The 18,614-nt window shown below is 49.7% G+C and overlaps 1 protein-coding gene across 2 annotated transcripts in view; it reads right to left on the bottom strand.

Annotated features, from left to right (window-relative positions):
• The window catches only part of STAG1 (STAG1 cohesin complex component), a 1,379,617-nt gene that overhangs the window by 313,406 nt on the left and 1,047,597 nt on the right, over positions 1 to 18,614 (bottom strand). For both annotated transcript variants that reach the window (XM_086943907.1, XM_086943908.1), the window contains exon 23: positions 16,857 to 16,949. In XM_086943907.1, coding sequence (XP_086800033.1) covers positions 16,857 to 16,949 — 93 coding nt within the window. The remainder of the gene's footprint in view (positions 1 to 16,856; positions 16,950 to 18,614) is intronic.

Here is an 18,614-nt window from a genome sequence, read left to right on the forward strand (position 1 = left end):
GATCAGGGTAGACTTGTTATAAATAAATAACCTTTTATTTTCATAACAACTTGTGAGGTGTCCTTTCACTTGGTGTTCAAGGGGTATATGTGATGGTATAACAGCTGGCTTAACACGCCCTCTAGAGTTTAGCCTAAAGACTGCTCTTGTCCATGCTACTAGGATAGCTGGTCTATAAGGGTGACTTACAACCAATCATCAATAAGGGTCGCTTGGAATGATACATAGTGATCACTAGAATAGTGAGCACTGCATATCAGGCCAACTTCTCACACTTAGCACAAAGCGTGACAATCCCGCAAGGAAAGCAAGGGCAAAGCGCAGCCAGGTGACCCCAACCCAAAGGGTCGTAGAGGGGCCAGGACCCTAAAAACAAAGAGGGAGGAAGGGGAGGGACGAGAGCAATGGCAAGCCCCAATCCCGAAGCCACCAGGACAGAGGGGCATAGGAGTACCTATAGACCCATCCTCTAAATTGCCAAAGAGGAGGAAGGAACAAGAAGACAAAAACATCTTATCAAAGAGTGAAGAATGCACTCACAGAAACATAGCCATCCACCGAAAGGCGAGTGCAGAAGGCCAAGCCAAAAAGGTACGCACAGAACAGGGAGGCCGGGCAGGCTGTGAAAGAATCTGCAGCTAGAATCGTCTCTACCAGATACATAGTTACTGAAGGTAAGTAACTTGTACATCTGATAAGAGACAACTAGCCGCAGATTCCTCAACGCAGAATAGATATTCTAGCCATACCCACAGGGAAGGAGGGTCTGCCAAAGGACCCCACCAGCCTGGACCTACCAGAAGGTCCCACAGGGTACCAGTCCAACGGACAGGGCGAGGAGCCCCTCAAGGGGAACTCTACAAGCAGAACACGCCCGACCCCTAGAGGGATGTTGGAAGATGAACGGAGAACAAGAACCCCGTTCACACTCAACATAAGAAACAAGGGCAAGGCAAGGGGAGGCCGAAGCCCCCCACACCCTTACAAGACTGAACCTCCAGCCAATTCCAGGTAAGGAAGAGGGAGAAGGAAAAAAGAAACCTAGAGGGCCCAAGGAAACGAGGGAAAAGAAGGCAAGCCCATCCTAGGCGGAATTCAAAAGACCAGAGAGCGGCGCCGGCAGCAATAAGCAGCCGGAAATCGGAAGAATAGCCCGGGCCCCCAGTAAGACCGGGCAGGCTACACCCGAAAAAAAAGGAAAAAGCATAAAACCATCTCAGCCTCCAGGACAGGAGCATGAAGGCAAGGAATGCCCGGACACGCCACCACGAGAGGTCCGCGCACACGACCAAAAGAAGCATCTGCCACATACCTAAACGCCATGGAGAGTAGCGGCCCCAAGGCGACCACAACCCCCAGCACAGTGCAAGCTGTATAACAGCTACCACTACCCCACCTAGGGCATGTAAAGTCTCAAAACACGGGAACCCTTTTCGGAAGAAACATCCACAGCAGAGGAAAAACGAAAGAGCTGCAGGGAAAAAAAACCCAGCAGAAGGCTTGTCAAGCAGCCCAAGAGAAAAAACGAAGGCCTAATCTCAGGGCAAATCTGCGCAGATAACTGAAGCAAAAAACACACACAGGCAACAAGGGCCGTCCAGCAGCCAACAAGCCACTGTCTCAGCAAGGAGGGCTCGATTGACAATAAAACACACAGCACAACACGGGCGAATCGCCCAAAGGGAGGTCCAAGAACCAGATCAACTCACCAGTCACTGAGGGGGAGAAGGAGGACGACGACGAAGCCCCACCAAGAACCTCTGGATGGCAGAGTCTGCCGCGGCATGGGAGCCGTCGAAGGGAAGATCAACCAGTCAGGGAACACACTGTCCTGAAGCCAAGCGGGCAGCGAAGGGCAACCGAGGAAGCCATGGCCCAACCCAGCGCCTCCGATATGTCCAGAGCGGAGACAAGAATGAACGCCGCCACCTCCCGGCCTTCCCGTGCATGATGCCGCAAGTCAACCTGAACAGTCTCCTGTGAAGCAGCGGATGCCAACGACTCGGCAGAGGCCCACAAAGAATAGGTGGCCCTGGCCAACACACAAGGTGTTAAGGGCCCGCAGAGTGGCGCTGGTCGAGGCGAACATGTTGCGCCCCCAAGAGTCCAGCCAGCGGGGCTCCCGGGACGGCGGAGACAACAGTGGCAGCAGGGAGGGAAAGGGAGTCCGTAAAAGAGGGCTGGAAGCAGAGGGGTGGAGGGAAAGACACGCCGGGTCAGGCGGTGCTGGAAGGTGCCAGTGCAGAAGGTGATGGGGCACCTGGTCCCCTGTGGCAGGACGCCTCCAAGTCCCCATCAGGGGAGAAAGGAGCGAACGCTCGAAGGGAAGCAACAGTTTCCTCCCACCAAAGTCCTGGTGGAGGAAAATGAGTAACCATGTCACCCATGCGCAAAATACCCACAGCCATGGACACAGCGCGAGCGAAGGCCGCACCCGCCTCCATAGGGCCCAGCGGTGGAGAAAGCAGCTCTTCCGTGGGCAATGGCTGCAAACTAAGGCGGCCGTCCCCGAAGCCTAGCGGAGCGGGCAAGGGCCAGACTAAAAAAGAAGGAGGAGGAGGAACCTGTTGCTCCTCCGGTGGAAATTGCGGCCTCAGAAATGGCAAGGAGCTGCCTTTTGATGATGCCGGGGGAAAAAGCCACCACGTGGCGGCCCGTCTCCGGTGAGGATGGCACCAGCAGGCACCCAAAATCCGGAGACGAGTGAGTGTCCACAGAAGAGTCAGCGAGCCGCTGCCTGCCCGGCGCCGTAGAGTCCGGCACCTGAGGCAGGACGTCATCACCATCCGGTGCCAAACGAGGTGCCGGACAGGCCTCTTCCACATCACACAGCACCGGGGACCGGAGCGGGGCCAGAGCCGAAGTGGCCAAGGGATGGTGCCAGGATGGTGCCAGAATGGCACTGACTCGACCTCAGACGAGGCATCCGCCTGCATGGAGGGATGAGTGGGGCCGTGGGAGTGACCAGAAGCCCTCCGCCAGCCTCAACCCAGACTGGGAGTTAAGGGGTCCGCCAACCCATTCGGCACCGTCACGGCCGACAACCTCCGACTCGACCTCCAACCGGGCACAAGCTTGCGTGGAGGGACGAGAGGGGCCCGGAGGGGGGACAAGGGGTCCCCTTCCAGCCTCGACCCATAGTGGGATGAGGAGGTCCACCAAACCCTGTGGCGCTGCCAGGGCCAGCAGCTGCCGCCGCCATAGCGGCATCACCTTAGCCGTAGATGAGGACGCCGCCTGTCCAGAGGGCCGAGAGGAGCTCAAGGATGCGACCCGAGCCCCGGTGATCTGCCGCGACACCACAGGCACTCCCGCAGGAGTTTGCAGCAAAGCAGAGGCGCTGTGGTCCGAAGGAGGGAACCCCGAAGGGCCGCACCCCAACGGCACCACATCCTCCAAGCCTAGAGCCTAACCAGTCGGCGCCGAAGCTGCCAGCGACACCACGGAGGACCCTGCGCAATGCAAGGGATCCACCAACGTCCCAGGAGTGGAAGGAGGAGGAGAAGCCAGCGAGGCCTGCAAAGCAGCCGCATAGGTCTCCATCTGGTCTCTCGATGCCCCCTCACTGGGAAACGGTGGATAGGAGGATGCGGGCCGCATCACCCACGGAGCACCCACGCCCCCAACAGGCCAGAAACCAGCCCTCGGGGACAAACTGCGACACTTACCCACCGGGGAGCGACGCTCGTGTGGCGCACCAGAGGGATGAAGAGGACGACGGCGGCTGCTTCAATAACCTCCCGCTGAAGCTGATCAAGGGGAAGAGGCCGACCTGGAGAGACGTGCCAAGAGAGGTTTCATCCAGCGCTCCCGCCGCAACTTCAACTGTTGGCAAGCCTCATAATCAGGGGAGCCGTGATCCTCCCCTAAACACCACATGCAAATGAGGTGAGGGTCCGTCGCCGACATAAGGCATCCACACAATGTGCAAGACTTAAATCCCAAAGGCATTTGCACACTGTTCCACAGACACCACAAAGGTTAAAGACAGGCCCAGCGCACAGACCGGATCCGCGTTGCACGCGGAAAAGGAAAACAAACTGACGTAGGCGCGCCGGGGTGGAACTTATGTGACCTTGCCGACCTCATGTGCTGTGGCAAAAAAGTTTTTCGGATCCAGTCTCACGCCTGTGGATAATTCTACTTTAATGAATCTGCAGCTAGTAGTCTCTATCAGATTGACCATGCTGGAGGACCTCAGGAGCCATGCTGCCAAGTTCAGTGATGGAAGGTTGGGGTGATGAATGCTCCTGTTCATTTTGGACAGCAGGTCCGGTCTGCTCGGCAGTCTCCTGTGTGGGCATTCTGACCGGTGCAGAAGGTCCGGGTACCACCATTGTCTAGGCCAGTCTGGAGCAATCAGGATCATCCTCGTGTCTGAGTGCGAGAGTTTGGTCGCCACCAGTGGAGTGGTGTGGCTCACTGGTTAGAGGTGGCAGAGGACGGCCCGGGACCAGGGTTCAATTCCCGACGCGGCAGGGTTGTGAACCAGGGTCAGCGGACTTGATAATTCTCGCCTCAGTGCCTACTCTAACCAGGGATCACACTCGGCAACTCTGGTCATTAGCTTGCCTCATCTCCACAACGGCCCCCCAGAAACGCCGGGGATGCCTGGTTTCACCTTGGAGATACCCAGGAGGGAACATCTAAAAAGGGAAAGCCAGGACGGGTTCCCCAGCGGTCTATAACGCCAGGACGCCTCCGGGTAGCAGGGCGCTTTATAAGACACACACACCTTCGAATGAGTGGAAGAACAGGATAGGCATACACAAATGCCCTTGATCAGCTGATCAAAAGGGCATTCCCTTTCGACCCTGTACGGTTGCACCTCTAGGTGAAGTCTCAGCATTTTTTGTTTGTATCATCTGCGAACAGATCGATGCTTCGAGGACCCCATTCTTTGAAGATTTCTTCTAGGACTGTCGTTTAAAACCCAGTCCTGCTGGTCTTCCAAGTGCTGACAGAGCGTCTGCCTGTGAATTCTGCTCTCCTGTTAGGTGTATTGCTGTTATCGTTCGATTCCTCACCAAGAGCCAATGGCAGAGAGTTTGAGCTTCCAGCGATAGAGACCTCGACTGAGTACCTCCCGATTTGTTCAGGTAGTACATGGTGATCGTATTGTCCGTTTGTACTAGAATGAAAATGGACTGAATCAAAAGGGAGGAAAGTTTTGAGAGCCAGATGAACAGCCCTCGACTCAAGCATATTGATGTGGTACAACTGTTCTTTTGCGGAATATCGACCCAGAGTCTGTAGTGACCCCATGTGAGCTCCCCAACCTTGAAGGGAGGCATCCGTGATTAATGATTGGGAGGGAGGTGCCTGATGGAATAGGACCCCTACTATGGGATAGATGCCTTGGCTGCTTCTGACAGTTGTATCGGGTCTTCCCATCGTGCCACTGTCTGATCCCATTTGTCCTCCAGATCCTGCTGTAAAGGACACATTCTCAGTCTGGCATTGGGGAGGAGAAAAATGCAGGATGCCATCAATCCTAGAAGAGATTCAATCTGACGGACCGGCGGGAAGTTGGCACTTAAAATCGGTTTGCTTTTCAGTGTGATAGATAACAGTCTCTCCTCCAAAGGAAACACTTTTCCTATTGCGGAGTCTACTGTGGCACCCAGATAATGAATTATTTGAGTGGGTTGCAAGTCGACTTTTCAAAGTTGACATGTAGACCCATGCAGACAAAGGTGTAGACACTGTTGGAAATGACTCTTCACGCTCTGTGGGGATGGAGCTTTCAAGAGCCAGTCCTGATAAGGGTACACAAATATGCCCTTTCATCGTAGAGCGGCTGCCACTAATGCAATGCACGTTGTGAACACTCTGGGAGCTGACTTCAACCCGAAGGGCAGCAACTTGAACTTATGAGGGGACGATCCCACCAGAAAACGCAGAAACTTTGTGATGAGGACTGAGTGGGACGTGAAAGTATGCATCTTGCAGATCCAGCGAACACATCCAATCTCCCTGTTGCAGATGTGGATATATTTGATGAAGAGCCAACATGCGAAACTTTTCTTTTTTGATGTACTTGTTGAGTGTCGGAAGGTCCAGAATTGGTCTGTATACTGAATTTTTGGCATTTCTTTTTCAGTATCTTGAATATACTCCTTGACCTCGTTGCGTTATTGGAACCTTCTCGATGGCTGACTTGCGCAAAAGGATAGACACTTCTTGCTGCAGTATTTTCATCTGGTAACATACCGTTTTCACTGGCGGGATCGATTAAGGTCGATGTCGGAAACGTAGAGTACACATTCTGCAGCATAGTTAGTCCCTATTGGTCTTTTGTGATCCCACGCCACTCTTCTAGATGATTGGCAATCCCCCCCCCCCCCCCCCCCCCCCCCAAAAAAACGGTGACAGGGTAAGCAGACACTCCTTGTGTAGCTGGTGTTTTTGCCGAGGTGGTAGACTGAAGAGGAGTTACTCTTCCTCCTGGGGGTACGACGGCCCTGGTAATGGGATTTCGATTGACCCTGCTGCTGCTGTTGCCTCTGCCAGTGAGGGGTTTGAATCCTTTGATGGAAGGGACGCCGAATATAGGGCCTGTAACTGCGTCAGAACTTTCTTTTTCTCACGTCCCACAGCCTTCAGAGTATCAAGTTCTAATTTTATCCTTGCCATCTCCTCATCAGTGTGAGTGCCAAACAAGTTGTGCCTGAAAAAGAAAGATTGAGGATTTTCGATTGCGTTTCTGGTTTAAGAGCAGTGAGACAGAGCCAGGATGATCTTCTGGCGCGGATTCCATGCGCAAATGAGTGCAGATAGTGCTGCTCCATCAGCTGTGGGGCTGATTACTTGGTTTGCTACCAAACTGCTTTCTTGCAGAATTTCCTCGAAATCTCTGCGGTCTTCCCTTGGCAGCTTTTCTGTGAACCTTTGGCGAGAGTCCCACAAGGATCTGTCGTAGTGCCCCAACAGAGCTGAAGCGCTGGAAACCATCATGGAGGCTGAAGTGCCACAGACCTTTCTCCACCACGCATCTTGTGCTTTGCTCTACTTATCCCGTGGAACTGTAGATGAGTAGTCTACTGCATGCATCTTCTTGGCCGCCGAGATAACAGAATCTGGTGGAGGGTCAGATCTGAGAAACAAAGGGTCCTCTTTAGGAGGCCTGTATTTCTTTAGGATTCTCGCTGGAGCGGACTTGAGAGTTGCCGGCGTAAGAAAAATGTCCATCAAAGGTTGGAGCAGACCCGGTACCAAAGGTAACAATGGCTTGGCTGTCTATCTCTGATGCAGAGTTTCGAAGATGACCGATGATGAGCTCTGCTCAATGTTTAGTTTGCTTAGCCCTTCAGATAAAACATCATGAAAATTAACGTCATCCACTGGAGAGCCCCTCGACGGTGGGCTGTCAGAGTCGGTGAGTAGTCCTCCTTCGAGGAATGGGGAAAGGGGGTGAACGTGTTGGAGACCTGTGTCTTCTCCTTTTTTCCTCGAGATCTGGACCTCCTTCTTGAAGAGAGAGTAGGAGTATGCATGCGATCCCTACCCCTCGATGCAGTAGTAGGAGAAAGATCTGCCGCTTGCACCAGTCCGGATAGAGGAGATCTGGGCAGAGGGCTGGAATAGTCCTAAACACATCTTGAATGTGCAGTGTCAGCTTTCCGCCAATTATATACAGGTAACAACCATCTGGGAGAGAGAATGTGGGTGATGTGCAGATGGAGACTTCTGCTTCTCAGTTCTTGAGAATCCTCAGTGGAAATGGGTCGTGCAGGTGAAGACGACGGGCTATTTGACATCAAAATGACCACCGGTGACCTTGAGGAAGAAACAGAAGAACGTCTTGATAGATTGTGATGAGATTCTGGCCACAACGTCGGTGATGGTGAAAAAGTCAAGGAACTCGAGCAAGCTCGACTCAGAGGTCTCGACATCGATCTCTCTCTAGGAGCAGATTTGTGCCTTGATGACGAACGTCTGGGCTGTGACGCCGACGGAGTCCCTTGTCTTGACGTTGAAGTCTCAATGGAGACCTCTGCCTCGATGGCGACCGCGTTCGTGATGCTGTCGACGGATTCTACTGCCTCCACATCGACGGTCTCTGTGCTGATGTCGACTGACACCTTTGCCTCGACATTGAATGCTTCTGCACTGAAGACTGGTGTCTCAATGTCGACCTTCTCTGAGAGGAAGCGAACAAAGTCCTCCGTTTCGACGTCGATGATCTCTGCAAAGTACTTGACGGAGACTTGTGCCTCGATGTTGACTGCTCAAGGATGTGCAGAGACAGTGTCCTGTCTCGACGTCAAAAATTTAGCCAACACTGACGGAGACTTGCTTCTCGTCGTTGACCGTCACCTGGTTGATGTCAACGGAGGAACTTTTAGCTGACTACGTTAAAGCTGCCGTCTTCGGTCTTGGAGTTGAATGATGAGTGTGCACCGCCGAAGACTTCGACGATGACATCTGCTTCTTCGCCGCTGGTAAATTTGACACCGATCCAGACTGTGAACAGATTGGTATCCTGCTTCTTGACATCGATCTTCTTATCCTCTTTTTCTGTCTCACAGGAGACCTACCTCTTTCAGAGAGACCATATAAACAAATTCTCTCTCTGTCCTGGAGAGTTCTTCTGGATAGCTTTTTACAATGTGGATAGGTCTCTGGAGAGTGAGTCAGGGAGAGGCAGTATGCACACAAAACGTGTGTCAGACCTGGCCTCCTTTTTGCCACAGGAAGGGCAAGGATCAAAAAGTAAAGGCATTCTCACTGGAAATACACCACTTTCTGCCAAAAAACTGGTTACACCTTACTCTAAAGTCAAAAAAGACATTGCGTGAAATGTAGAAAACCACAAGAAATGTAGAAACATTTGACAAAAAAAGTCAAAAAAGACAGAGCTGTGATTCCAGGGTCCTGACTGAAGGAGCCGTAAAGAACAACTGACCTGTCACCCCTGAGGCATGATGGGAAGTTAGGGGTCATGGCTGCCTTATTGCTTTCCTTTTATATGCTATTGGTTCACAATGCAGCCTGTAGGCTAACAATGCCTACTCTTACAGTTTTCATACGTTTTACTCATTAAAAAGAGTTCAAGTGATACTTGCCCTCCTGTGCTCTATACATTCATTATGTGTTTACAAAAGCAGTTATTTATGATTGCATTGTTTAGCCTACTATAGGGGGGCTGCATTGGTATGAGAAAAAATGTATATATATATATATATATATATACACATACAGGAGCGTTAATATTTCAACGGTTCCGCCACCGTTTACCGCACCCGCCTTCAAGAGTGCATGGGCATCCAGGCGGAAACCGGAGCGTAGCAGTGACCCTGCACATGCCTAGCACCGCCATGGTACCTGCCTGATTTGGAGCCTTGAATGGGGATCATACAGATTCTAAGGAGACCGGATATATACCACTCCTTCTCCACGCTCGGATGTTATTGTGGCAGGCGAGGGGGTGCGGAGTGGGTGTTTACCAGCAGCGGCACAGGATCCCTGACGAGGACTGCAATACGTGCAAAATCAAAGGCAGCCTACCTGTTCCAGAAGACACCGCGGCATCAGCCCAGCCCGCCAAAGAGGGCGTGTCATGTATATAAACTGGACTCGTACCTGACACCATATGTGTTGTTCGTCATTTCCCTGAGGAAGAAGGAACAGAACCTTCGAAACGCGTTGGAACATTTTGAGACGAACCCTCGGCCTCTGAATCCTTGGAGGCTTTCTCATGGACCCTGAAGCCATTCAGCAGGCTGCTGCAGAATAAACACCTGTCTCCTGTTACCCCGTGAGTGTGGCGTGTTTTGTTAACACAGGAGCGTTAATATATATATATATATATATATATATATATATATATATATATATATATATATATATATATATATATATATATTTATTTGTTTTATTATTTCCGGGGTCCTCACACATGGGCAGGAATATTCAGTGCTTATGACTATTGATGAGGATCCCCTGGAAGAGAATAGCAACCACGGCCGACTTTTGATGTCGCCAACTTCTCTGTGGCTCACTTGGCTGAAAACGCCAGCACTTCCCATCGTAAGAGCAATGGGTGGCTCTCTATTAGCTGATCGGGGATGGTGGCAAAGGTGGCAGGGTCTGTTGTAAAGGTAGGGCGTAAACCCCATGGACAACCCGAAGCACCCATTTGTCTAAAGTTATCTCCCGACATCGGGACAAGTGGTGCTAAAACAGGCCAACATCTGGCTGCCCATGATGGAGTGAGGACATATTAAATATTAAAGAGGTTTTGAGGCTGCGACTGCTTGGGGGTAAGGAGTAGGGGGCAGTAGAGGAGCAGATTGGGTAAACCTCTGGCATTGGTTCCCAAGAGGCGTGTGGAAGTCTCATCAACAGGGTGAGGGAGCGGATTGGGTAGACCTCTGGCCTTGGTTCCCACAAGGCGAGTGGGAGCTGTGTTGGTTGCTAGAGGAAAAACAATACAGCAGATAGCCGCCTTCCACTCCTTCCATGGCTACGGTAGTGGCTATCGCAGGGCCATGGTGCGCCCTAACAATCTGCGGGCCCCTACAATTCTTGAAACATTCAAGTGCTAAATCTGCTTTCTCACCAAAAAGGTAATAGCCGCAGAATGGCATGCCGATAAGGGACATCCCCTGAAAAACAGTAGTCTTCAGCAAAGAATGACGTCTAAGCAATAATGTGGAAGCAGTGGCTCTGTCCATCACGCAAATCATATACAATCTGCATCTGACTGTGAATTTGCTGCATCTATCCCAACAGCAACAGCCTGGGAGAGTATGGCTCCTTCCTCTCCAAAGACCATAGGCAGCACTCGCAAAACTGTTTCCCATACAGCACCTGTGAGAAGCAGGCTCTGTATATACTATCCCAAAGTAAGATATAGTGTGTACAGAGTCCAGTGGAACCCCAAAGGCAGGTAGAGGTAAAAGTAGATAATGCCGTATTCTGTTTGTGGTAGTGTGGGCAAGCAGTAAGGCTTTATCAGAGGGCAGTGTTAAGCATTTAGTGCATCAACTCAGGCAACAAATGTGTGAATAATAATATTATTTCGATGTATTTTATTTTCTAGAACCAAGCCAGGCCTGGTACAGGCAAGTATAATAATACTTAGAAAGAATAATGCAGTTTAAATACAGTACAAGTGCAATTGGATTGGTTACAAATAAGTCATTTGTTTATAAAGCAGTTTGAATAACTTTTCAAGTTACTATTCAGATAACTTTATAAGTTACTTTCTCTACTCAGTGTGATTTGCCTAGATATCACACTGGGACATTTCCTAGAGGTAAAGTAAGTATATCCGTTATTTAACATTTGTAGTTTCTTCACAAGAAAACAGTCAATGCAGTCTTATGGGAGAAAACAATTATACAGACTTAATAGTAAGTACTTAGGTTTGGGAGTTGGTGTTCTGGGGTTAGACCCAGAGTTCCCCTAGGGTCAAGGATGCACTCTCAAAGCACCCTCAGCGGCACCCGGGTCCAGAGTGCTGAGCCCAATGTCATCCAATGGGGGATAAGGAGCCTCCGATTGGTGGCTGCTCATGTGCAGGCCACAAGGTTGTGGGAGCTAAGCTCCTGGACTTAAGCTCAGGGGAAAGAGCCGGGATCCAAGTTAGCACACAAAGTGCACCCACAGCGGCACTGGGACGTCCGGGTGCAGTTTTGGCATCCGGTGCCCTATTTGAAATGGGGATTTCCCATTTTGTTTTTTAGCTGCAGGCTCAATCCAGGAAGTCTTCCAGGAGGAAACAACAGCTGGGCAGGTAAGTTGGGAGGACTCAGGACTTCGCTGCACCACTGGTCTTCTCCAGAGCCGAGGGCGGCTGGATGCAGGGGTGTCTTTTGAGGTCAGATTTTACCTTACAGGGCTACCTGCGGTTGGGGGGTCTCTGTGCAGAGGCTGCAGGCGATGTCGGGGAGTCCTGGAGGGGTCAACCTATAGTGGACTCGGACTCGCGAGCGCAGAGGGACCTCCCTGGGACTGATCGGCCACTCTGATTCGGGCCATAGGCGTTGGGTGCAGTGGTGGTTCCAGCCGTCTGTTTTTTGTCCTCAGCAAGCTCAGAGTCTCTCTTAGGAGTTTCTTTTGACCAGAGCTGCTGTTCACAGGAGATCTGGTCCATTGTTGAAGTCAGACCTCCCAAGGGTGCTAGAGGTCGATGGTTGCAGGGCAAGGAGACTTTTGGCGCTGGCTCTTTGGAAACTGCAGACTGGCTGGTAGGGCTGAGGCGAAGTCCGTTCGTCTCTGCACCCTCCTCTGCTGGGCATCTTTCGTTCTTCTCCTTCGTAGGCTGCGGGAATCTGCCTTCTTGGTTCAGGCTGCCCCCTAAATACTGTATTTAGGGGGCATTTTAGGGGTCTAGAGGTCAGCAGCCAATGGGCTACTGACCTTAGGGGGACTCCACCCTTGGTGTGCTCACCCCATGTGGGGGAGTGGGTACAATCCCTAATCCTGATTGGAGAGTGCCTGCCATCTGCAAGATGCATTGAAGAGTGGGCTTCACTTCGCTTTCCCACCTGAGAGGTGGTATTGGCAGAGGTGGGCACACCTTCTGGGCTGCTCTAATTTTTCCCGATTGTCTTCCCACCATAAAGGAGGGGAGACAGGATTGGGCCTGCTCCTGTTAACAGAAGAGGCTGGGGGGTCGTGTTAGAAAGGCAGCAGGGCATATGAAGCTCCCCTGCTACAGATAGCTCTTCCTGACCTGGGGGAGATGTGAACACTTCCACCCAGGAAAGGCTTTATTTCTGGGCTCAGGGAGCGAAGGCTCCCGCCCCAAGGGCCCAGAAACATGTCTTGCGGTGGCAGGCTGGTGTTTACCAATCAGGGAATCAATCAGAGGCTGGTCGTTTTTCAGGGGGCATCTCTAAGATGCCCTCTAAGCGCATTGTATAATAAATCCCACACTGGCATCAGTGTGGGTTTATTATGTAGTGAGGTTTGATACCAAACTTCCCAGAACTCAGTAAAGCCATTATGGTGTAATGACAAACTCCCAGACGGTATACTCTTATGGCTTCACTGCAAATACAATGTCTAAGAATGGACTTAGACACTGTAGGGGTATAGTGTTCATGCAACTGTAACCTCACCAGTGCTACAGTGCACACAGCTAAAGAGGTGTCTTACCTATGCCATAAGCAGTGGGTTACAGGCATGGCACCCAGGTATGTGTGTTAGGTCGACTTCACTTTTCGCTGCACCAAAACATACAGCCTGCAATGGCAGTTTGTGTATGAGTGTTAAGGTTCCGGACCTCTACAGTTGGCACAATAAATGCTGCAGCCCTTGGAGGTCTTCCCTGGTCACAGTGTTCTTGGTACCCATGGTACCTTTTACAAGGGATTTACATGTGGCCAGATAGGTGCCAATTAGGGGTACAACTGTACAGTTTTGGAAAATAACATACCCTGAAAACCAGATTGACAGCGACCCAGGGCATATCAAGTTAAAGTGCATCAGATATTTGACAAAAAGTAGAGGGGTCACTGCAACAGAAACCCAGCTTTCTACAGCAGCTCAATAAGCAAGCTGTGTTCACTGACAGAAGGGCAATGCTGGTTAAGAGAAAAACCTTTTTCCAAATATATCCAGCCTCTTGGATTCCCTATCAGGTAGTGTGGAGGGGAATGCGCCAGAATTAATTTTGGAGATGGAGGCCTGGAACACCAGGCTCTCAAGGATGCAGAGTGGGGAAGGCGAGGTCCCTTGGAGAGGGGTGATGGCAGCGGGCCATGGTCCTGTGCACAGGGGTGCCTGTCCAGGGCTTGGCCCAGGCCTAAGCAGGACATCGGGCAGGGCTTCATTGAAGGGGAGCAGTGTTTCTGAGAGGGACACTTCAGGTCGAAGCACCTCTGTCAATTTGTTGGTCTTGACCTGTAACAGGAGCATGGCTTTCAGTCCAGGACATCAGCTGCCCACCGGTCCAAATTTGCAAAGAAACCTCTTCCTCCATTGTCATCACCGGAAAAGAGAGGAGGCCAGTGTCTGAGGCATCCAGGGCACTGGTGTGATCCAAGTCCTCTAACCAGCCGTTGTCAGCCAAAGCTTCTTCTAGGGAGTGGGAATAACTATAGGGATCCTCAGATCACCTCCATTTGCGTTCCTCAGAGTGGCCTTCAGGAAAATGGGGCTTCATCGCCAATTCAGGCCGTGTAGGCCTGAACTGCACAGGTACAGATTCCATACATCGCCGGTCTGGCTCTGTATAGAAGTCGGAAACCGTGATGCCACTGGAAAGGTCCTCGAAGGTAACGAAGTTGTGGCCGAAGCCAATCCGGAACCACCAATGGATTCTGAGGTCCAACTGCCACGGAGGGCGAACTTGCCGGTGGAAACTCAGTCTGAGTCCTTCCAAACCCCATGGGGCCCTTAGGCACCCCGGTGGGTCCGACAGCTCAAAGAGTGAGGCTTACGGACTTTAAAGTTCTTTAAGTTGGGCAGGGGTCACTCTGGCTCTGGGAAACACAGGGAAGCATGGAGCGGACCCAGGGTCAGGGACGGGCTCCACAGGGATAACCTGCAAGCAGACCTTTATTTGTGGAGTCGTTCCCACACCTCATCGAGTAATGGGACAGGCGCAGAGAAGTCAAAAAATTCTTTGACTTCTAGGACTTACTTGAATAAGTCAGACGTCGCAACTATGACTGGAGTGGGTGATTCAGAACGACCTCCATCTTGGACGGGACCTGGAATGGAGCAGTCACACAGCCAGAATCTATATGGCGTTCAGATTCATGGTCCTGCAATCCTGACAGACCTTGGACTCGTGGTCCCGCTCTAGGCACCATAGACACACGAGGTGGGTGGTCTGTCACATGAATTTGCCTGTGACAAGCACAACAAGGTTTGAAACCAGTTGGTTTCTTAGGAGTCAATCACCAAAAATTAAGAAAGGCACTAGTCAATTTTTTTTAAATCTAAAAATCAGTCAAAAGCGACCAAGAGGAGCTTGATACGGATTTGGGCTGATGTTGCAGAAATGAAGAAAACTGAGGTTAGCGTGCTTTTGTGGCACCTTTATAGGCATGGAGCACATCACATTCGGCAAGGAAGCTGCCACGTGGAGCCGAACAAGGACACCTACTGGCACGCATGGGGACTGGTGAAAATTTTCCAGATCCATTCTGATGCCTGGGGAATATTCCAAGGTAAGGAATATGCAGCTAGAAGTCTATCAGATAGGAGAAACTGTGGAGAAAGAAGCTGCTGTGTGAAGTTTGAGAGGGTCTGAGAATCCCAAAGTCGGATGAGGTATTTAAAGTAAATGACTAGGTGCCACTTTGGCAGATACTGGATTCCAAAACAGGTTCATGACAGGTTCAATGACACAAGGGCCCAAAGGTAGCAATGGCCTTGAGACAGACCATTTGTACAATGTCTCAAAAATGTCAGTTGTCGAGGATGTAGTTGGTGGAAGGAGGATATTTAACTTGTGGACACCTTTTATAATTACCTCTTGGAACGTACGGATGTCAATCCATATGAGATATCCTCAATGGAGGAGAGTTTGAGTAGGTGAGAAATGATCCGTGGACCTGGGTGTAACCCACAGATAAAAACAATGCTCTTTATTACCAAAGTTATCATCCGCTGGTCTCCAAAAACAATCTACCCTATGAGCAATTCTTGTGTATTTGGCGCAACTTCTCTAGGCGAGAGGACTTTGAACTGCATGCCGAAGTACTTGTCGACAAATTCAGGGACAGAGGGTATCCCGCGAAATTGTTAAAACAATCCTTGAAAAGAGCAGGGTTCACCCCCCGGGAATATCTGCTGACAAAGTACATTAAGAGGCCAACGGATCGAATTGCTTGTGTATCTACGTTTGGACCCCACACTCCCCCTGCAAAAAAGATCATACACAACAGCTGGCATTTGATTGAGAGCACCATACCAGGGATTGGGTTGCCACTGTTTGCCTTGAAAAAGAATAGGAATATCGGGCAACAAGTTACTAATTTAGCGAGCATCCCCATTGTTCAATGGAACGCCCAGCGCAGGCACGGAATCCGCGCCGCGCAGGCGCGGCGAGCGGGCCATGACGGAACCGCTCCGTCATCAGAACGGAAAGGGTTAAAGGTGCAGTGTTCCATTGTCCTGCTAATATTGCTTCAGCCTACACAATTACACTATCGTTGTCTTCCCAATCACTCACTTTATAAGAAAACAAAAAGGGTGTGTGAAGGAGGTTTTTAAAATGTTACTTTTCTCTCATTTAGTGCTTTATGTAATGTCTTCAATCTTCTTATGTACATGAATGAGACTGGAAATGGAGGCTGTTTTTAGGCTGCTAAATTGTACTTTGTGTCACATGTTTTTCCTGGCCTTTCCGAAGTAAGGTAAAGACACTACACAAAATGTACCTTCGGAAGAAGTGCTCAGGGATACCTGCACATGTGTGTGGCTATTCAGAGCTTCTGATTATCAATAGAGAGCCCCTCAAGGAGAATCCTTATTTAGAAGAATCCATCAGAAATTTGTTTTACTTCTTATGTATTAACTATATAACATTTTTAATGCATACTTTTCAAAAGTTAGATTGTGTGTTGGCCATGGATTTGTATTGTTTGTGATAACATGATTTCTATTGCATGGGAAACCAACTTCCACACCAAACCCTCAAGAAAAGTCTTGTCTGATAAAACACTACTGCCATGAGGCGAATAAATTAACCCTTGGCTAGCTTTTGCAAGCAAGGACTCTGTAAAAGGAAGGATCAAGACAATGCTAGCACTGCTTTTAACCAGTTTGCCAAACTTACGCTGGAGAAAATGACTGAAAGAAAATTAAATCTAAATATTAATTTCAGACTGTCATAAAGCAATGCACATTACAGACAGTAAACTCATGGACAATCAATATAATAGTCGTACCTGTTCCTTTACTGGAGTATTGACATTAGAAAGACACTGTTGGCAGACTGCCAAGAAAGATTTTACGGTTTTCCTCAACATTAATAAATCTTCCTGCAGTAAAAACAGTTCGAATAATGTGTGTTAGAACAAAGTACAAGTTATCTCATGAGTATATACATTATATTTTAAAGGAGGGCTGCAATGCAGAAACAAAAGAAATGGTATAACATGGGAGCTTGTGCAAGACTATCCTGCAAATACATAGCTCCAGTTGATAATTAAGCGAAGTCTGGTACAAGGTACATATTTCCAAATATTTTTCTTGAAAATTATTTGACATGAAGCAATCTGAAAAATGTCATTCAAAATAAATCAAATGCAGGTACTGGTTTCCCATCCACTAAAATACAGCATGCCAATTTAGAAAAAAAAATTTTAATGTCTCAAAGTTTAATGTAAAAGCGGATTTGTTCGATAAACCCTAAATTGGTTAACTGACCGATTTGTATAATGCCATTGAAAGACTGGTTCTGCTCAGGGCTTACTTATGAAAAAGAAAGTGCTGTCTGTGCTGTGCGGCGGGCACAGGTGGAGTTCTAGCCCTCATGCAGACGGCTACCCCTTTGCAGAGTGCTGCTGCGAGCAGGGTGATCTTTCCAGCACCAGATCCGGGGGGCAGCAAACTCACAGCAGTCCCAGTTTTCTGCAACGTGGTCAACTGCAGGCTGGAACTTCAGCTTGCGAAAGTTGGGGCCTCTGGGCCAAGATGTCTTTGTTGCATCTGTGACATTCAGGCCTGTTTATAGCTTACTGCTTCAGCTGGAATTCAATTACCTTCCTGTCAATGGCAGTAGCACGAGCCACTCTGTTCTTGGTATGCTACTGGGTGACAAAGAATGAAAGGATTCTGGTACAGCTTTATTTACAGCTCCTCAAGAACAGTTTAGAAAACTAGGGTATCCCTTTGCAGCACAGGTCTCGCCTGGATCACACTCTCGGGATCAATTACTTCCTCTTGGCACTCCTCAAAATGGACTCCTCAAACAGGGCCTCCTGGAAACACTTTCACTGGAGGGCCAGGCAAACTCCTTCCCCTTTGACAGCAGGCAAGCAGGTTTCTTGGCTTCAGCAAGACCCTCAGATATTCTAGTAGAAAGTTTTCACCTCAGGTGAAGTCCCCTCACGTCCGGAGACTGTCTGCCAGACAGATGCAATCCCTGGTTACACCGCAGCTCTTCAATTACGCTACAGGATACTCCCTTTCTTGGTCATGAAGAACAGGGCACTGGAGTGGGGCAGTTTTGTTCCCACTATACATTTTCTAGATAGAATGTAGATTCCCTATCCCATGCTTCAGAACAGTTTTGGGATGGTTCTCTTTCAAATGTCATTTCCTTACTGCTCAAGATACTGCCATTGTGCAAAGTGACATGTTAAAATGGGTCTGGCTCTACACATCAGCACCCACAACAGATATACAATGTAGTGAGAGGACTCTGAACCTGGCAGTCATCCGCATTCCAGTAGCATTTTTAAGAAATAGACAAAACAAACCCTGCCTAGAAACTTCCTCACCTGGAACAGTAGCTGATGTCCCACGCTACCATCAACCAAGAGCCAAAGATCAGATAGAACTTCTCAGCAGCTGCTTGCTGATGAAGTCTTTATGGAATTTCCAAGGGCAGCCTGATCTCCATAGTCCTCACTGTAGTATCTCGGATTCACCCTCCAGCTACATGAATACAGGCACTACACTTTCATTGTCTAGGGAAGCTA

Source organism: Lissotriton vulgaris, chromosome 11 (genome assembly GCF_964263255.1).
Source record: "Lissotriton vulgaris chromosome 11, aLisVul1.2, whole genome shotgun sequence".
Taxonomy (NCBI): Eukaryota; Metazoa; Chordata; class Amphibia; order Caudata; family Salamandridae; genus Lissotriton; species Lissotriton vulgaris.